This window comes from Equus asinus, chromosome 15, assembly GCF_041296235.1.
Source record: "Equus asinus isolate D_3611 breed Donkey chromosome 15, EquAss-T2T_v2, whole genome shotgun sequence".
In the NCBI taxonomy this organism is placed as follows: Eukaryota; Metazoa; Chordata; class Mammalia; order Perissodactyla; family Equidae; genus Equus; species Equus asinus.
Genome location: NC_091804.1, coordinates 34976200 through 34989161, shown reverse-complemented (window position 1 = coordinate 34989161; position 12962 = coordinate 34976200). Strand labels below are relative to the sequence as shown.

Here is a 12962-nt window from a genome sequence, read left to right as displayed (position 1 = left end):
AGCTTAGCAGTGGGTTGAGCACAGGAAGTTAACATCCCGGAAGCAGCCCTCAATGTCAGAGGGCAGGGGGTGGATAAACCCCCTCAGCGTCCTCACTCCTCAATTGGGTTAACTCTGAGACAGATGCTACATCACCTCCCAGAGTCCCCCTGAGGGACTGAGCTCCAGGTGTCTGTCTGGCCACCCACTCATAGCGGCTTCTCTCACTTCCTGTCCTACTTCCGCATTCCCCTTCCGGTGTTTCCTGGGATCTCTCCCCACAAAAACTACTTGCACTCAAATCTTGATCTCAGGCTCTGCTGCTGGGGGAACTCTAACTCAGAGCAGGGTTTAGGGAAAGGGCAGTGCAGTGGCCCGAGGCTAGTAACAAAAGGAATCATTGCCTTTCAAGAAAGGGGTAGGAGGGAAGAGTATGGTAAGGAGAGGACCTGCCAGGAGCTGTTGCCTTGGTAGAGAGGCCCTGTTGACCCAGTAATTGTGCAAGAAGAAGAGAGGGAATAAACTTCCTAACTTCTCCATCCTCCCACTTTCTGATCTCCTGCTGGTGCCCTCTATCTGCCAAACCCAACCAGAAGCCAGAGGGCAACAGAGCCCATTGGCGTTTCCACCGTGGTCAGGCTGCTTGACACAGAGCAGCGTGGAAGAGGGTAGAGAGTGCATCTGGTGAGGCAACTAGGAGATCTGCAGCACACGGCCTGATCATTTTCCTTTGGGTTTGACCTGCTTGGAAAGCACAAGTCCAGGAACAGGGAAGAGGCTTTTCCAGTGTCAGGATGGAGCAAACTAAGGTGCAGAGACTGGAGGGGTTGGGGTGGGGATGAGCTAGCATCCCTGTTATTTGCTGCTGCATAACAATCCACCCCGAGACTTAGTGGCTTCAAATAACAACCATTGTCTTTTCTGTCACAATTTTGTAGGTCAAGATTCGGGCTGGGCTCACCTAGGTAATTCTTCTGTTCCTCACGGCATGACTGAAGTCACGTATTCAGCAGGCAGCTGTTCTGGTCTGGAGGGTTCACTAACATGCTTGGTTTCCTGGTAGGGATGGCAGACAGGCTGCACTGAGCTGGACTGTCGACTAGAGTGACTGCGTGGATTCTCCAGGGTGACGGCCTCCAGGTAGTCGGACTTTCCACATAGCGACTCAGGGTTTCTGGAGAGAATGTTCAAGAGGCCTCGATGGAAGCTGCAAGGCTTCTTATGACCTAGGCTCCAAGTCCAGGAATATAATTTCCACTACATTCCATCAATCAGATAAGTCATTCAGTCCAGCCCAGGTACAAAAGGAGGAACATTAAACTCCATCTCACAATGGGAGAAATAGCAAAGAACTTGTGTCACCTTTAATCAACCAGCAAGTCATCCAGGTTGACTTGCCTTTGAGGAACGTGCTGGGAATCGGTGGGACTGATGTTGGAGAGGGACTTGAATGTCACGACAGGGGCTGAGGAGATAGTAACAAGGTGGGGAGTGAAGGTTCTGGAGTCAGATTCAAATTGGAATCCCAGCTCTGCCACTTACAACACATGCACCAAGCAGGCTGTTCCTTTCTCTGAGCCTCAGTGTTCTCATCTGTAAAACGAGGAGCTCAGTTCCTATTTCACAGCATTGCTGTAAAGAGTAAATGGGATGGTGCTTATAAAGTGCTTCTCAGAGTACCTGGCTCTGAGTATGTCTCAATAAATGGAGCCGTTATTATTCATCCTGAGTAACATGGAGAGCCAGGCAAGGGTCTTACAAAAAAACCCTTTGAAGAATCATTTTTGACCCACTCTCTCCCCCACTCCCACTACAACCCAACCCAAGTCCAGCTGATTTCACCTCTTAAATGTAGCCTGAATCCAGTGTTCCCCGTCTCCCCCACCGTCACCAGCATCTCCACCTGGACCACTGGGTTGCCTCCTTCCTGCTTCATCTGGCCCCTCTGTCAGGCCTTCCCCTCACAGCAGCGAGCCCAGGCTTAACCTGCAACGTGCACACAAGCCACCTGGGGTGCTTGGTAAAATACAGATTCCAGTTCAGTAGGTCTATGGTGGGGTCTGAGAGTCTGCGGGTCTAGCGGGCTCCCAGATGATCTCAATGCTGATGATTCCTGGACCACACTTCGAGTAGCTGGAGAGTATTTTTCCAAATAAAAGTTTGACTCTATCATGCCTCTCTTTTCTCTTTATTTATGGACTTGTTAATTTCTTTATAATATAATGAAATGAAATAAAACCACCATCCCATCCAAGTACTGGAAGAGGATCAACAACCCGAGTGCACCTGTGTGTGCCTCCTCCCCCACTCCATTCCCCTGAGATAACCATTCTTCTCAAACTGGTGTTTAACTTTCCCTTGCTTTAAATTTTTCTACTGATGTATGTGTCTAAACATGCATATTTTTGATTTTGCTTTTATTATACATTCTCAAAGTTGCGTGATAATCTATAGTTTCCTGTGACTTATTTTTTCACCCAACATTTTTTTCTGAGCCAGATCTGCGTCGTTGTCTACAGCTGAAGTTCAGTCAATTTCGCTGCTGTGTAATAGTCCATGGTGTGAAATGCCCACTCGCCTGTGGATCGGCATTTGGGGTGTCTCCATTGTTTTTGTTAACAAAAACAGCATTGCGTGAACATTCTCCAAGATGCTCTCTGGCTGCAGGGGCTCAGGTTTCTCGAGGGTAAATGCCTAGGAGGGGATTTGCTGTGCCCCCGTCCCCTGCTTGCATTCCCCATCTCCTGGGGTCTCACATAGGATGGCCTCTCCACCCGGGCTGCCCTCTTCCACTCCACCCCCACCCGCCCCAACCCCCTTCGCCGGGAAACTCCTTCAAGTCCTCAGAGAAGCCTTCCCCCGATCTGCAGGCCCCGGCTGGTCCCCATTAAAGCTCCCTAATTACACATTTGTGTTGTGTGATTAGGTGTGGAGCGTGTGACTCGCCCAGTAGAGTGCAAGCCCCACGAGGTTTGTGATGCGCGCAGGTTCCCAGCGCGGGCCTGGCACGCAGCAGGCGCGGGGGCAGCAGCGTGAGCGGGCTTCAGGGGCCAGGCCGGAGGCAGGGCCCGGCCGGACGGCTGCAGCCTGAGCTCACAGGTGGCTGCAAGTCCGCGTCCCGGGCCGGGGTTTTCGGGCTGACCACGGCCCGGAGAGAACTTGGGTTTGTCCCGGGTGCTGGGCGGGAATTGCAGGAAAGCGCAGCTGGGCACGGCGGGGCGGGGGCTTCGGGAGGGGCGGGCCCGGGGCGGGCCCGGGGGCGGGGCCGGGCCCGGTTAAGAGGAGCGTGGCGGGCCGCCCGGGAAGCGTTCCGGCCACCCACCGTGCAGGGACCTTCGGCCTCCGGCGGAGAGCGCAGCGCCGCCGCGCACACCTGGCACCATGACCCCGACGCCGGCTTTCGACAAGCCCAAAGTGAGCGGGGGCGGGGCCTCGGGGTCCGGGGGTCTGCTTCCTTGTCTGGCTGGCGGGCCCAGGGGTGAAGTGGGCCCCTGCAGGCGCTTCCTTCCGTTAGTTCAGGCCCTTGCCCGCCTCCAGGCTGTCGAACGAGAGCCAACGAGGCAGGGAGGGTCCTGAATCCGGGGCGCCCCTAGCTGGCCTCCGAGTTCTGCTTCTGCCCCTGACTTAGACCATGTGGGTTTCAGTTTCACTAGATAGATCTCTCAAATGGGCTTCCAGCCCTGCCCTGAGCAGCTGTGTGAGCCTAGGCATGGGGCTTGACTTCTCTGAACCGCACCTGTAAAATGGGGCCCAGTGTCCACACCTCTAGGCACTTAGTGTTGTAGACAAGGCATCCTGAGCGCTCAGTGAACAGTAACAGGTTTAGACTCCAACACTGTGATTGCTTCATAAGCGGGGAAGAGCCCACACTGTTGGATGTGCCCAAGAATCATGAGCCATGCCGGGGAGGGGAGGGTGGGGAGCAGGGCCCCCTCTCTCCACGCTAGGGGCAGAGGGGCTGGGTGGGCCCTGGGCCCTGGTAGAGTTCACTTGGGGCTAAGCCACAGCTGCTGGCTCTGGGGGATAACTTCCTGTCCCTCCTCCCACCAGCTGTGGTGCCTTGGGAATGGTGCAGTCAGGGAGGGTCCGGGCCCACTTGGCGAGCTTGGGAGCACTGGGATTCAGCCCAGGGAGGGGGGGGACCCAGGAATCCACCCAGCAGAGTGAATCAGCTAGTGGGGTTTGAGACAGCTGGGGGGCTTGGGAAGGAGTGAGCTTCAGTCGGCCTCAGCTTCCCTCTCCGAGAGACAGATGTGAGGGATGATGATGGCTACTACAAAGTGTTGGTGACAAGCCTGTGTGTGAGTTGGAGGGGAAGAGAGGGGACGCTCTGTGGAGTAAGCCCTGGCCCCCACTGCTGATGCCCCCACCACAGGGCAGATGTTCAGCTACTCCCTGCCAGATGTTTCAAGTGTGAGGGCAGCACTCCTGCCCCGACCTCATGCCTCCTCCACACCCCGTCTGGATGCCCCGTGCCCGGACATTAGTGCCTCTTCGCTTTGAAGGCTTTTTTTTTTTTTTTAATGCTTTTGAATTCTCTCTGCCTTTGGGCTGGGGAAGCATCTTACCCTGATATGAATCCTAAGACAGCAGACAAAGCCCCTTGATTGGGAATGAAATGGGAGTTATGAAGGTAAAAAGCAACACTTCTGTAGAACTTGCTGTATACGCCAATTTGATCCTTGCAACACGTTTATAATAGCCCCACGAGGGAGGGACTATTATCCCCATTTTTTTGGCTTCACCCAATCTTCTCCTCTGACTCAAGGTGGCAGATGCTTCTGCTCTCTGGGCCTCAGCTCCCACCCCTGGGAAATGAGCCCCACCTGCTTGTGGGAGGGTCTGGAAGTTATGGTTGATGCTTGCCAGGATACCCGCTGTGCACGTGAGGTGTGATAACTTTTATATTATCATGAGGCAGGAACGTGCCTGAGCTGGTAGGGGAAGCCAGCAGGAGCATGAATCTCGGAGCCCCTGTAACCAGAGCCAGCTCCTTGCCCTCCCGTGGGTGGAGCAGATAATAATGAGGATATTAGTATTGATAGCTGGGGCTTACCGAGTTATTGCTCTGTGCCAGGCACCATTCTGAACACGTTACCTGCATTAATTCACTTGATCCTAGCAGTGACTCTGCAAGGTAACTGATGTCATCTCATTTTATAGATGAAGAAACAGAGGCACAGAGAGGTTAACTAGACCCAAGATCACAGCTAGGAAGTGGCCCAGCTGAGCCCAGGGAGGCTGGCTTCAGAAATGCCGTGCCCCTAACCAGCTTCCCTGAACTGCCTCTGCAGAAGCCTTTGGGGCCGTGGAGATGCCAGAGCCCCAGGTGCAGGCCTCTGGGACAGGAGCCTCTGCTGGGCTCTCTGGCTTCTCATACTGACCACCAGGTGAGGCCCAGGACCTGGCCAGCTTTAAGAAGGCAGAGCGGGGCCGTGCTTTCCGGACCTTATGTGTACTCAAATCACCTGACTTCTGTTACTGTTCACACTGTGAGTCAGGAGGTCTGGGTGGGGCCTAAGATGCTGCACTTCTAACAAGCTCCCAGAGGATGCTGATGCTGCTGGTTCATGGACCACGCTTGGAGTAGCAAGCCCCTAGGCAGCTGCCTACCTGGTTTGATTGTGTCATTCCATCAAATGCTTCCTGAGCACCTGTTGGGCCTTGGAGGAAGCACAAAGAGGGACAGAGGGATGGCCCTTATCAGCGTGTTTCCACAGGAGGGAAGGCTGGAAAACTCCGCAGGCATCAGGAGTTCTTTGTCACGGAGGGCAGTGCTTGTCGCGTGTCTGTTATTGTAACAGTACTAACAGTGGCTGTCATCTGAGTGTTTGTGGGTACCAGGCACCTTCCGTGACTTATCTCACGGATTCCTCTGGACAGCTCAACAAGGCAGATGTCTTCATCTCATCTACAGATGAGGGAACTGAGCTGGAGAAGCGAAGTGACCTGCCCAAGGCTGCTCAAAAGCTGAGAGCCTCGAAGCTGTGGACTGGCGAGTGAGCTGGCTCGGGTCAGAACCGCAGGGTCTCAAAACTGCCCCTTCCTGATGCAGAGGCGAGTGGGAGCTAAGTCCCAGTGTACTTGCTTCTTTCTCATGTTTGAATGTTTGCTCCGAATCAGGTGCTGTTCTGATTGCTTTGCATATATTAACTCCCTCACTGCTCACAACCGTCCTCTGAAGTGGGTCCTATCATCTTCATTTACATATGAAGAAACTGAGGCTCAGAGAGGGGAAGGAACTTGCCAGTCACACAGCCGGAAAGCAGCAGAGCTTGCAGAGCTTGATGTGAACCCAGATCTCCCTAAAACTCAAGTCGAAGCTGTTAACTTTGCTGATTTGCCACTGCGCTTTGGGGTGGGTGTGGGGGCAGGAGTTAGAATCAGGGTGGCCTTGGGCTTCAGATGGACTGAGACTGGATCCCTTCCTGGCTCTTAGCAGCTGAGAGCTCAGGTGGACAATTCCCTGAACCCCAGCTCCCTTCTCTGTGAAATAGGCTGATAAAACCAAGGTCCTGGGGTCCCGGGGGAATCGATGTGCTGACTGGCTGGCAAGCAGCAGGCCCTCAGGTGTGTACATTCCCTCCCCCGGGCTGCAGTGGGTGATGGAAGTGGGGTGTCTGTGGTCATACAGTGAGGCGGGGGGGCCAGCCAGCCTCCTGATTCCACATCCGGCCTCAGGGTGGGCTTGGCTCGGGCAGGAAGGGGCCCTGTGAGCTGGGAGAAACTTGTCCACTTGCCCAGTTGTCCTAGGGGGTGCCCCTGGGGCAGGGGAGGGTAGGCCCGGGGCCTGGCTTTGGGAAGGAGTGAAGTTTGAGTCTGTACCGACCCAAGTGTTGGGCAGGTTCACCCGCATCCCCTAGGGCTCTGAGGCCCCAGAGCAGCAGGATGGAGAAAGAAAGAACCTCTGGTGTCCTTGTGACCACGGAAGGAGAACAGCAAGGAACTGAAACTAGTTGGGGCCAGGCTGACTGGGCCCACTTTTCAGCTGGGGGGCGCTTGAGTGAGTTACTTAACTGCTCTGTGCCTCAATTTCCCGGCTGTAAAATGGGAATCATACTCGTATTCACCCCACGTAAAACACCAAGTGCAGGCCTGGCCGGGGGCAGGGGGCCCGCCAATGCTAGCTGCCATCCATCAACATCCTCCACCTGTTTACTCATCAGTCTGCTTAGATTTGAGCAGCACTGACTCAGCACTGATGTGCAGGAGGAAGGGAGTGTATCGCGTGCGATTGTGGCCTCTGGCTTTAGGGTCAAACAGCTTACTGACCGGGCTCTAGGGCAAGTTCCTTCATCTCTCCGAGCCTCAGTCTTCTATAAAATGGATAACTGTGCTGAGTTCCTAGGCTGTTGCCACGCAGGATGTCCCCCTTGGTGAAGACTCACCTTGCCTTCCTGAAACCTCTGGGGAAGCTCACAGCAGCGGCAGCTGAGAGCTCAGTCAGGCCCTGAGTCAGCAGGAGGCCCCAAGGGACTGCGGGCCCCTTCAGCTCTGCACCTCGGAGCTACAGGAGCCCCGGTGGCTGACCACAGAGGACTTCCTGGAGGAGGTGTGGCTGAAACAATTTGTCAGCCCTGGGGCTGCTCTGTCTTCTGACCTCGCCCCAAAAGTCTGCAGCGAGGCCACAGGGGCATGAGAGCACTGCCCAGCTCATTGCCAAGAGCAGGGCGGAGAAGGGGAGGGGACATCTGCCTGAAAGTGGGCCCCCATGGCTCATCCAGGTTCTGAGTGCGGTGCCCAGGTTATGGGGGCTGGTCAAGAAACCCTGGCTACTCTGCCTTGACCAGGTTCTCTGCGAGGCCCGAGGGGGTAGGTCAGCCCCTTCCTCAGAGCAGGGAGAGGACGCAGCACTGCTGACGGCTAACAGGGAGAGGAGGAAACCAACACTTGGTCATTCAACACCTACTGAGCACTTTTGCTGTGCCAGGCACTGTCCTAGGTGCTTGCCGTCTGCCCAGGTGCGCCACACACCGCTGAGCTCGTTGTACTGAGCACCTACCGTGTCTGGCGCCACTGTGCCTCCCTGTCACCCTTGTCTCCCTCTGCACCGCCGCCTCAGCTCTCTGCCTTCTGCTCTGGCTTCCCTCCAACCCATTCTCCACACAGCAGCCAGAAAAAGCTTTTAAAAGGTGACTCCCCATTTTAAAACTCTAGTGGATTCCTTAAGTGTGACCCGTGAGATCTCCCTGACTTTCTCTCTGGCCTCATCTCTCGCCACCAACCTCATTCTCTGCGCTCGAGCCGTTTCCCTCACAGCTCCCTGATCCAGACACTTAGCACGTGCAGCTCCCTCTGCCTGGAACCATTCTCTCTCCCTCCTTCCTTCTCCCTGACACTAACTCTTCCTCTATTTGTCTCCTTCTCAAAGTGATCTTTTCTGGACACACTTTCTAAATCGCCCCCCTTCTGTGGATGTTTTCTTTTTCTCATGACACTTGGTGCATTTTCCCAGCATGATCTATAACTATGAGTTCAGAGAGGTGTGTTTGCTTGTTGTCGGCGGGATAGGCTGCGGTGCGCTGCGGTAGCCAACATTCCCAGATCCGCAGGGCCTCAAACAGCTGAGGTAGGCGTCGTTTCCTCACACCGTGTGCCCATCACAGGCCTTCAGTGGGGTTTCTCTTCCTCAGTCATTCGGGGACCCAGTCAGATGGGTGACACCATCCTGAACATTGCCAGTCGCTGTGCCAGAGTGGAGAGAGGGCTCTGGGGAGTCTGGCATTGGCATCTAAATGCTTTGGCCAGGAGGAGCCATGGAGGCCCACCGAGTTGCAGGGGGCAGGGCAGGGCAGCAGAGACAACCGCCCCGATTCATTGCCTGACTTTCCTACTCCGAGGCTCTGCCGCCAGGCTTGATTTTCACCTTCTGACTTCTCCTGGCTGCTCAGTGACGTCACGCAGCTCTTCACCCAGCTTCCGTCTTCCCCATCGACGTTTAAACGTGCTCAAGTCATTCCCACCTTGAGACACAGCTCTCTTGACCCACACCCACCTCCAGCCCCATCCCAGGTTCCTTCTCCGCGTTCAGGGGTGAAATTCTTGAAAGAGTGGTCTGAACTGGCTCCGTTTTCTTACCCTGCTCCAGTGTGGGTTCTGTCCCCTCCGGCCTCTGGAATGATTCTAGGGCAGTGGTTCTCAACTTGGCCCCCTGTTTTTATTTTTAAAGTGGATTATTTAAAAAACAAATGGGCTGGCTGGTGGCGCAGCAGTTAAGTGCGCACGTTCCACTTCGGCGGCCCAGGGTTCACCAGTTTGGATCCCGTGTGCAGACATGGCTCCGCTTGGCAAGCCATGCTGTGGTAGGCGTCCCACGTATAAAGTAGAGGAAGATGGGCATGGATGTTAGCTCAGGGCCAGTCTTCCTCAGCAAAAAGAGGAGAATTGGCAGCAGATGTTAGCTCAAGGCTAATCTTCCTCAAAAAAAACCCCAAAAAACAAACACCACAAAAAAACATGTCCCCAGGCCCACCTCCAAGGATTGTGATTTAATTGATCTGGGGTGAACCCAAGCATGGGTAACTTTGTGAAGCTTCCCCAGGCCTCCTGATGGGCCTCTGGGTGGAGAACTCCTCCCGGGGTCCCCGTGCCCAGCGGCCTTAGCCCCAGGGACGTTTCTGCTCTCCTCCTCCTCCACCCCTGGCAGGAACCAACGGTATTTGTTTCCTGTAGCTGCTGTAACAAATGACCACACCCTGAGCAGCTTAAAACAACAAACTTATTTTCTGTCGGTTCTGAAGGCTCAAGTCCACGGTTCTGGGGGAGAATCGACTCGGTGCCACTTCCAGCTTCTCGGGACTCTGGGCGTTCCTTGGCAGCATCGCTCCAGTCTGCCTCCTGTCCCGTTGCTGCTTCCTCTTGTGTGTGTGGGTTTCAAACAGCCTGCCCTCCTCATAAGGAGGCAGGAGATTGCATGCAGGGCCCACCCAGCTAATCCGGATAAACTCTTCTCGAGATTCTTAATCACGTCTTTTGCCTCCTAAGGTAATTCAGGTTCTGGGGATTGGGACATAGACGTCTTTGGGGGGCTACCATTCAGCCTACACCTCGCGGGGGGCCACTCCTCCTTGAAACCTGGTGGCCCCTTGCCTTCTGCGCGCCACACGCTCCAGTTTCCTTCCCGCCTCTCTGGCAACTCTTCCCAGGGCTCCCTCTCCTCTGTAAGGCCATGGGGTGCTGGCGCTCGTCAAGGCTTTGTCCCAGGCCCTTTCCTCGACATGCCCTCCTGGGTGAGCTCACTCGAGACCACAGCCTCGGTCATCCATGTTCTTGCTACATCTCCAGCCTCAGTCTCCCTGAGAGCTCCAAACCCTCATGTCCATTGGCTCCCTCCCTTTCCGTTTGGAGGTCTCACAGGCATCCCTGTGTAACTGCTCGTGCCTCTCCCTGCACCCCACCCCTCCTGATGCCCTTTGCACTGGGTCTTCTTCCCGAGTTCTCTGACTCAGCGTGGGAATCACTGTCCACTCGGGTCCAGCCTGAAGCTTCATCCTAGACGCTCCTGTCCACCTGCTTTTCCACATCCGCCTCGCCACCCTGGTCCGAGGCACTGTCACCTCTCCTAAACTTGCCCGCAGGAGCCTCTCTGGTCTCACTGCGAGTCGTCCTCTTCAGCTTCACACCTCGTCGTGGCTTCTCTGCATGCTCAGGAGAAAACCCACCTGCTCCTCGAGGCCCACACGGCCCTCCCTTCTCTGAACCCGTGCTTCAGTTCCTCACACGCACGTCCTCTCCCACCACACGACCTTTGCACACGCTGCTCCCTCTGCCTGGGATGTCCTTCCTGCCTCCGCCTCACCTCTGCCCGCTTGGCCCCTCTCCATCCTTCCGATCTCAGCTCGAGCTCTGCTTTCTCGGGAAGCCACTGTTGGCCCGCTGGCTGGGTCAGTCCTTTTGTTTGTTACCTCTCTCAGGACCGTGTGTGCACATCCTGAGGGATTGTCTTGGCTCGTGATTGTACATTTATCAATGTGACACTTCATGTCTCCCTTTCTGGACTGTAGGCGTCACAGGAGGGGGACTGTGTCCCTTTGTCTTACCTCTGCATTCCTACCGCCAGCAGGGCCGCGACAGTTTGGTGAATGAAGGATTCTGAGTTGAGGCTTTAGTATTTACTACACGTCAAGCACTGGTCTAAGCACACTACAGTCACGTGCCACATAACGTTCCTGGCAATGATGGACCACGTAGGTGATGGCGGTGCCGTAAGGTCGGGACCATGGAGCCTGGGTGTGTAGTAGGCTCCGCCATCTAGGTTGGTGTAAGTGCACTCTGTGATGTTTGCACAGTGATGAAATGGCCTAATGACGCAGTTCTCAGAATGTGGCCCTGCCGACACCTTGATCTTGGACTTCCAGCCTCCAGAACTGTGAGAAAATGGTTCTGGTTTAAGTCACCTGATGTGTGGTATTTTGTTTCGGCAGCTACAGGAAACGAATACGGTCGGTTTCTGCCAGAGGTGGAGGGTAGGAGAGCAGAAACATGTCCCTGGGGCTAAGGCCACAGGATGCTGGGACCCCTGGGGCAGGGGTTCGCAACCCAGCTACCCATTAGGAGCCTCCGGGAAGCTCTGGAAAGTTATCCACGCTGGGCCCACCCCAGGTCAATTAAATCATAATCCTTGGAGGTGGGCCCGGGCCCAGGTTCCTTGTTTTGCTTTGTTTTAAATTATCTGCTGCTTTAAAATACATGTGTGCATGCGTAGCACACACACACACACGCATCCATGCACGCACAACACATGGAGCCAAGGTTGAGAAGGCTGCCCTAAAGGAACCATTGAGAGGCCAAGGGGGCAGGACCTATAGCGGAGCAGGGTAAGGAATAAGTGGAGGTAAGGAAACGGAGAAAGTTCATTCTTTCAAGAATTTTACGCCTGAAGGGGGAGAAAGGGCCTAGGATGGGGCTGGAGGTGGAGGCGGAGGTGGGTCAAGAGAATTGTGTGTTTTTAAGGTGGGAATGACTTGGCATCGTTAAGCGATGCGTGACTGTGCGTTAACACAGTTAAGCCTCAAGGAGCCGTAGGAGGAAAGCATGTTGTCCTCCCCATTGGACAGATGAGGACGCCGGAGCACTGCAAGTGAAGTAACTGTCCCCAGGGGTGAGTGGAGGAGTCAGATTCCAGCTCTAACCACAATGCTTCCCTGCCTCTCTGGCTGAATCCAACCCACGGCCATGTGAAGGTTAAGGATACGAAAATGGAGGTTCAGAGAGGTGAGGTCACCTCTTCAAGGTCACACAGCTGGTCGGCAGTTCCCTGGACTGGAAGCTTCTGTGCTCCCAATGCTGAGCATTTTTTGAGAACCCAGTAAACATTTGGCTGGGTGGGCCTTGAACTCATTTTGTCAGGGAATCCATAACTAACTTGACTCCGAGTCTGGGAGTCTGGGTAGCGTGCTGCTCTGTCCTTTGCTGGCTGGATGACTTCCAGAGAGATCTGATTACTCAGATGTCCTGCTGATAGGAGGGCTGGGTGGCTCTGTTCCTGCCGTGTCCCTGGCCCCAGGCCGGGTTTCCTCTGCAGGAGGCAGCTCTGTAGGTGCTCCCGGGATGCCCTTGGGCCAACAGCTCCCTGACCACTCCCTACCTCCCCAGCCAGGGCAGCCACTTTCTTGTCCAAGTCCCCAAGTTCCAGAGAAGGCACCACCCTGGGGGAGATGTCAATTGAGAGTTTTCTGGATCTCTCTCCCCCTGGCGGGGGAGCATTTCCTCCGTGACCTGGAACGGGCGGATGGCAGAGTCGCTTTCCCATTGTCTCCTAGTGTCGGCTGTGCTTCTCTTAACAGCTCACGGAAAACAACGGGCTGTTTCCTGTGGGCCACGCGTGTCCACTACACTGTTTTTTTAAAGCCGTGCAGTTGTTCTTGGACAGGGAGGTGGTCTTTCCTGCTGCTTTTCAGTTGAGGAAATAGGTTCAGAGAGATAAGCGTGTTATCTAGGATCACACAGCAGGAGAAGGGGCAGAGCTGGGAGCCCAAGCCTGA

At 55.0% G+C, this 12962-nt stretch overlaps 1 protein-coding gene across 5 annotated transcripts in view; it reads left to right on the top strand.

The window, feature by feature from the left end:
* The first annotated feature begins 3228 nt into the window (after positions 1-3228).
* The window catches only part of ADA (adenosine deaminase), a 28012-nt gene continuing 18278 nt past the window's right edge, over positions 3229-12962 (top strand). For 2 of the 5 annotated variants that reach the window (XM_070485979.1, XM_070485981.1), the window contains exon 1: positions 3239-3393. In XM_070485979.1, coding sequence (XP_070342080.1) covers positions 3361-3393 — 33 coding nt within the window. In that variant the 5' untranslated portion in view covers positions 3239-3360. Of the gene's footprint in view, positions 3394-5896; positions 6037-9715; positions 9964-12962 lie in introns of those variants that run through there. The other 3 variants (XM_070485982.1, XM_070485980.1, XM_070485983.1) reach the window with 3 other exon arrangements.